Raw genomic sequence first — 7,122 nt, 5'->3', positions numbered from 1 at the left:
TTCCTCATCAAAGAAAGAGCAAGTTTACTGATTTTTTTAACCAGGAAATAGACAAGTGAATTCAGGTGAAGACTGTTATAACTTTATTATATTACTTATATTACTCTCAAACAACTTCACTCACTGTGAATTTTAGAGCCCAGATATTACTATCATCGACTGAGTGGATTAAAATTTCATTGAACAGGTGCCATAGTAAATCCCACAGTGTTGGTTATTGGTTGGTCTAGCTAGGCTGCAGTACACAAAACCTTTACATAAAAAAGCATCACCATGGTGTAATATTCAATTAAAATCTAGAGCAAGTTTAAGTCTGACTTAACTAAAAATATGGACGTCAAAATAAAGAGTGATCACTATGAAGAATGTCAATTAATGTGTAAAATCCTGCTCACTTGGATGCACACAACAGCCAGCACCATTATCTTTTCCATATTGTTGACATGATTGGTTTATTTAAATGTGACCTACAAGGATGATACAGTTAAAGGGATTGTTCAACATTTTTTAGAAAATTAAAATAATTTGGTTTCTTGCTGAGAGTTAGATGGGAGAATCTCTACCACTCTCATAACTGTAAGGTAAATGTAGAGACAATTGGCTCGCTTCATTGAACACCAAGACTGGTAATACCACAACCTGTAGTTTTCATGCTTTGGTTTTTCAATGAATTTAACAAATTAGATATAACGTGCTAATTAGTGAGCTTTAGAGGTGCTGGTGGGTCAGTTTTGTTACCTTTAGACAGGGCCAGGCTAGCTGTTTCTCCTGTTTACACTCTTCATGCTAAGTTAAGCAGCTGCTGGATGTAGCCTCATATTTATTGTAGACAAAGTGGTTTCAATCTTCTCATCAAACTATTGGGAAGAAAGAGAATTAGTGTATTTCCCGAAATGTAAAATTATTCCTTTAATCATTACTCCATCAAGGTGAAAAGTTGCTACTGTGTTGCAGGGCTGTTTTCTTGCTGAAACTATTGAGCTTTTACTCAGCACATCCTACACATTTTATTCAGAGAAGCTGATGTTGTCTGCAAGTCAGACAGCGAATTCTAAATTAACCTCAAATTCAAACAATTTCAGTTTTAATTGAAAATCATCATGCATACGGTTCATTGTCCATGATACTTGTGAAAACTAAATCACAGAAGTGACCATTGGACCTCTAATGCCTTAATAACTGACACATAAATGCAGTTTGGCTCAATGATTGTTCAACACACAGTGACAGGAAATGACACACAAACACATGGTATTAAGTAAAAAAAAACAACAAAACTTTATTTACAAAACAGACCACTGCCCCCATCCCACAAACCCCTAAATTCAGTGACTACTGTGGAATGCTATGTCTGTGCTTGTGGCTGAGGTTGGGAATTTACAGGACTGAGAAGAACAACACCCAGTGCTAACCTTCAGTATTCTTCCACCCACTTATTTAGTCTGAGTTCACCCGTAGACTAATGTCAAAGTATGCCAACACTTCTTGACCCAACCGTGGCCTGAGGCCTTGACTGGTTCTCAGTGGTGAGTAAGCAATATGCTTTAATGAGCCTGATGTGTTATCAACTCAAGACTACAGGTAGGACCAGAGGCTGAGAGAGATTGAATGATACCATCTGGGACTGTGGTATACGCATCATGACACAACTAAACAAAACATTAAAATAAATCACATCATACAAAAAACACACGTTTCATTTTGCTGAGATCAAAAGGACACACAAAATGCATTACACCTTCTTGCTAAATAACCTGTTACAAACATTAAAAATATTCTGTTTTCAAACGTCTTCTGTCCAGGCAGTATGAAATACATCTCTACTCAACATGTCATTAGGGAATAACTACACTTTTCTTCTTGGCATGAGCTTCAAAGCCTGTAAATAAGAACGTATTCACCTGCTCACACATGGCAGATAATTGGATTCAGCCCGCATGTATTGTGTGTTCTTGATAAATGTGTGTTCACACAATCAAGTGTGTGTTGATGTGTGTCTGTATGTGTGAGAGAATGACACTCATCACAGCTGTGAAAGTGAACATGATTCACACAAACAGCTGTACGTGTGAATAGAAATAATTGTGGCAACACAGTCTTGCGATGTCAGAATTACTGGCCGAAAACCTCTTGTCATGTTTCCATGTAATGGTGTGTTTGTGTCCGTGTATGTGTGATTTTTTGCTGACAACAGTACAGGGGAGGTGTGAAAAGCTGACACACATTTCTCAGCAATTGCGTCAAATAGCATGTACGTGGGGGGGGGGAGATGATGGTGTTATTGCTCACACAGCGATGTGGGTGATTGTTCACATACTTGTAATTAAAGCAGGTATTTCTGTTGGCAATCGAGACTGTGCATGTGAGTTGCAACATAATTGAGCAATGTAAGAGTTACAAGCATGTAGCTTCTTGTAGAAGAAGCCACTGTGAGTCTGTCCACAGTCAACAATATAGATCCATACATGTCCCTCGACTGTGTCCTTAAAAGGGGGGGGAAGGGGGCGGTACTGTAGCGCAGCAGGATTTGTGTGTGTTGGTGTGTGTCCGTCCGTCCCTGCTGTGTGCAGGTGAAGCTTTGTCTGCACAATTAGAAGGCGTAGCGAGTACGAATGTCCTCCAGTTTCTTAGAGACCTCAGGTGGAGTTCGATCCAGCTCTTCAGCCACACTTTTCTGCTTGTGAGGGTCCATGCTGTTGAACTGCTCACACAGATCTCCATCGATCACATTCTGCAGAGCAGAAACAGAAATGTTGTTTTCAGAGTCCATGATGATTTCATGACATGACATTTGAAGGAGATGAACATCTCAGATGCGAGGCCTTTACAAAAACATGACAGATAACCAACCTTGACTGGGAAGTAGTAGGACCTAAAGCTGAGATGGTCTCGGCCACACAGTGGGGGGAACTCAGAGCGCATATGCATCTCTAAATGCTGGAAGAAGTCATGGTCCTGGACATAGAGATGAAGCAAAGAGAGAGACATGATTGAAAAGAAGAGCATGAGAAAAGGGCATTAAAAAGTACAAGGGTTGAGAGAACTAGTTGGGTGTTGGGATATTGTCTGTTGACATCCACGTCCATACTGATGTATGAGAGATTTATAAGATGTGACTGTGGTTTACCTCGTGTGAAGTAAATGGGACCAGTATGCCTATGCCTCCAGACAGCGTGGTGTAGACCAGGGACTCTGATCCCCCAGGGATCAGAGTGGTTTTCTGGAGAGATAACACCGTCTCTCCTACGTGGTAGTTCACTATCACCTCAGCCTGCAGAGACAGCGGAGGGAGACAAACAGTCATGTGTTGTCTGGTAGGATAAACTAACAATCAAATCCCCCCTTGGCCCCTAACTACCTAATGTGACCCTGAACAAAACCGTATATTTGAATTTCTTATATAACTGTAACCTCAGTGGATGAGCATTGGGCAGCTCGTGTACGGCTCTCTGGCATGTGCAGCCATGCAGGTCTTGTATAAGATGGATCCTGACATGATGTCCTGGGATGAATGGAGGATTTTTTTTTTTAAGGATTGAATGACCAGAAAATATTTAAATGCTTTTAAAATTAGGTCAAAGCACAAATAAAACAGTGAAACATGGTTATTGACTTGGCAGTATCCGCTTTCTAATCAAAAAAACACATAGAGCGACTGATTATTGAGGCAAAACCACATTTCATTGTGTGACATGGCCTCTTATCAGAAGGTGACTTACTACAGCCGGTAACCTCTATCTTTTCAGTCATTCAAATGGTAAATTACCAGCAGCTCCGTTCATATAATCACACAAGTCTGATATATCACTTGAAGCCATTTCAGGTCCCAAGATCACCCACACTGACAGCTGCACATACATATAAAAGTATGGAAAACTGGACTCTTTGCCAAGGTCAGAAAGAAGAGACACACTGTCATCCTCCGCTCAGAGGAAATTGGTCCAGATGGTCAGATCTAATCCAATAACCATCAAAAAACGGCTTTGCAAATAATTAGAGGTAGTAATTAGGATGTACCTCGGATACAAAGGCAGCATTGGAGAGGAATAAAACGTCAGTATTAGTCTGGGCAAACTGCCTACAGGACATAGATGACACTGACGCCAAGAGACCAAGAAAGCAAAGGCAAAGTTAAAATAAGCTCTGTGCCTCAGACACACAAATGAGCCATGCTTGAACAGAGAACAGCGTCCCTCTGATGGGAAACAACGGCTCTGAATGAAAACAAGTTTGTTTTTTGACTGACAGGGTCATTTCCCGAGGGGGCATAAATGAGATTAGTCGAGATAAAAACCCCACAGCTCTGAAATAAGACAACACAATCTTTGTGTTTGATTGTCATGGCCATAGACTCAGCACACTCAGCCAAGAGGCCAGAGTTACATCTGAAAGACGTGAATCGGTGCCTATCATGAACTAAGGTGAGCATCCTGTCAGCCTACTGTCATGAACCATACCGAGTGCCACAACTGATGTTGCATCAGCATTTGAAAGGGATTCAGATAAGAAAAGTGAAGAAAGGGCTTGTTTCTGAAAATCTCACAATAATGTATGTGAGACTTATGATCACATGACTTGTATCTATCTTATTGAGAAGTGAGCCTGATGAAGACAAAACATTGCTTTTTTAAATTATTTACATGACAAGGAGTTGGTCCAAAGTTTCTTGTAAGACAAGCCAGTTTTTTAATTCTTTCCTGTTGCTTGTGTTTGACCACTAATCCAGCCGGATTTCACTGGTATTGTGAGCAATCCTGGATTTATCAGAACAACCAAGAATTGGACCGCAGCCTTTATTGAGAAAAATGAAACATTCACAGTGGTAGGGCATGACATCTCATCTCGTCTTGGTCACAAACTGCAACCTTAAGCTGCTCTCCATCATGTTGAAAATACATTAAGCATATTATGCCCACATGCCTCGGGGGGGATTCCAGCACAGTGGAAAATGTCACATCCGGTCAACACAAGACTCATGAGATGTCTATGTCTTTTCAAGTCTCTTTAAGTGTTGAGGAGCTGAAATGAAAGGAGGTGAACAGAGGCTAATGTAGCCTCTGGGAAGGGAAGGACTCCCCAGGTGCTGGTCAAAGCTGTATGTCTGTCAGGCGTGTGACCGGTAGAGTAGTAAAATAGTTATTTAACCACAAAGGCCACAAGTTGTGTCTGCAGGGGGAGAAGGTTAGATTCAATCACTAAGAAGATTGAACCTGCTGTCACACATGTTAGCACCCTTTTTTCTGGTTTTGTGCCAGTGGAAAGTGGTCTATTTCAGAACATGGACTGGTTAATAAAACTGACATAAAATAATATAGTCATTAATGTAAACTTGAGTGGACAGATTTACTTCTGTTGGCAGAAAAAGAGAAAGAGACAACCTCAGAAATAATTGAAATCCAAATGGTGCAAATTGATCCAAAGTTATCATCATGTATGTATTTGCATTAAACTTCAACTCCACTGATTTTTCTGTTTTGATTTCTATATTTGTATGGAATGTGTTGACTTTACATGTGTGTGAATTTTCTCATGAAACAATGCTGAAGTGAATAAAAATGAGAGAAACGGAGAGAAACAACATGACATAAAAGTTGCCCACACACTGTATGACATTTGGGGTGAAGACAGTCAATCCTTTCATTTTGCTCACTAGACAGCCGTGTCTCCCTAACCTTGATCTTTACAGATATATTAATCAAATAAAAGTGGAATGCATCTAATTTAATGTAAGGCGGCATTTAACCTAGCCATGTATAGATAATTAAGTTCAACCAGCCAGATGCAAATGCGCGTGCACACACACACACACACACACACACACACACACATATTTTGGATAAAGACAAATCTAGGCATCCACACCCACATCTAAAAACAGACATGGTACATTTCCAAACGAAATTCTTGATCAATGTGCATGGAGGCAGGAATAGCTGACAAACAGTTTCACAAAGACAACTGGGACCAGCTTATAATGTCTAAATTGGAGGGACTTTCCCAGTCTATCTGCTACCTAAACAGTTTCTGACCAGGATTTAAATATGGGATGAATGTGTGTGTGTGTGTGTGTGTCCACACACACTTGTATTTGTGAGTAGGTTAAACTTGTGGTTGACGGTGTTATGCAGCTTATGCATGTGTGTTGGCGGTTAGAGGTCAGAGCGGTGGAGGAGGCAGATTAGTGTGTCAGGCCGGAGTCCTGTACAAGCCTGAAATTTCAGCAGTGGCCTGAACAGTTCAACTTCTCCGGCCTGGGCCCAACAACTGGCACAAAATTCCTTCCCCAAACAAATCCTCACATGCTGAACTGACTGTTTTCACATAGGCTTTTCTATCACGTTTGTGATTACATACAATTTATTTATAAATGTCTGACTTGTTCTTTCAGGCTCGAGTCACGTTGAAGACCTCTACACCGCAAGGAATGCACTGGTATCTACAATACACGTTAGAGATGACTCTCAAAATACATCTAGATAAATGTAACAGTGACCTTCAGGAGTCTGTATAAGAAGGATGGTTTGAAGAATGGTGGTTTTACCTTCTGTGATGCTCCATTAAGGAGGCCTCTGTCCCATAAAGCTTTGTTCCCTGTGGGGTCCTCATCCACGTCATCACTGGTGTTGGGGGGAAGACGCACCTGGGAAAAGTAAAAGTAAATGATGAGATGTATTTCTTCTCATCTTGTCAGTCTCACTGGACTCCAAGAGTTGTAGAAGCCTGGGTGATAAAATCACATCTTCTGTTTTGATTGGGATCGACTTTCTTGGGTGAAGTCCTGTACCGCAATTCATACGATTCATAGAAACAGACAACTCCAACACTCTCCCTCTTTGTACTCACAATGCTAATGTTCCCAAACTTGTCCGCGGAGGCCATGGTGTCATAGTCCAGCAGACAGGCTGTTGTCACCCAGCGGGGACATGTGTCGTCAGCGAAGATGATGAGCTGGTTCTCATTACGCCGGTAACGGACCCAGAACAGGCTTTCCTGAACATCAGATACAATCACACGCTGGCCGATAGTATGGATGCCAGTCACCAGGTTGGGAACGTGCTAGAGAGGAGGAAGGAGAGTGATAGGTACACTGAAAAGATGATGATAAATGTGTGCTGTGGAGGA

The 7,122-nt window shown here is 41.2% G+C and overlaps 1 protein-coding gene across 2 annotated transcripts in view; it reads right to left on the bottom strand.

Moving 5' to 3' along the window:
- Window positions 1-1,254: 1,254 nt before the first annotated feature.
- The window catches only part of sf3b3 (splicing factor 3b, subunit 3), a 33,285-nt gene continuing 27,417 nt past the window's right edge, over window positions 1,255-7,122 (bottom strand). For both annotated transcript variants that reach the window (XM_067588742.1, XM_067588741.1), the window contains exons 23-27: window positions 6,844-7,056; window positions 6,542-6,640; window positions 3,128-3,271; window positions 2,851-2,955; window positions 1,255-2,731 (exon numbers count right to left, since the gene is read on the bottom strand). In XM_067588742.1, the coding sequence (XP_067444843.1) occupies window positions 2,591-2,731; window positions 2,851-2,955; window positions 3,128-3,271; window positions 6,542-6,640; window positions 6,844-7,056 (702 nt within the window). In that variant the 3' untranslated portion in view covers window positions 1,255-2,590. The remainder of the gene's footprint in view (window positions 2,732-2,850; window positions 2,956-3,127; window positions 3,272-6,541; window positions 6,641-6,843; window positions 7,057-7,122) is intronic.

Source organism: Thunnus thynnus, chromosome 5 (genome assembly GCF_963924715.1).
Source record: "Thunnus thynnus chromosome 5, fThuThy2.1, whole genome shotgun sequence".
Lineage (NCBI taxonomy): Eukaryota > Metazoa > Chordata > Actinopteri > Scombriformes > Scombridae > Thunnus > Thunnus thynnus.
The sequence above is the reverse complement of the archived record's forward strand: the minus strand, read 5'-3'. Positions and strand labels throughout refer to the sequence as shown.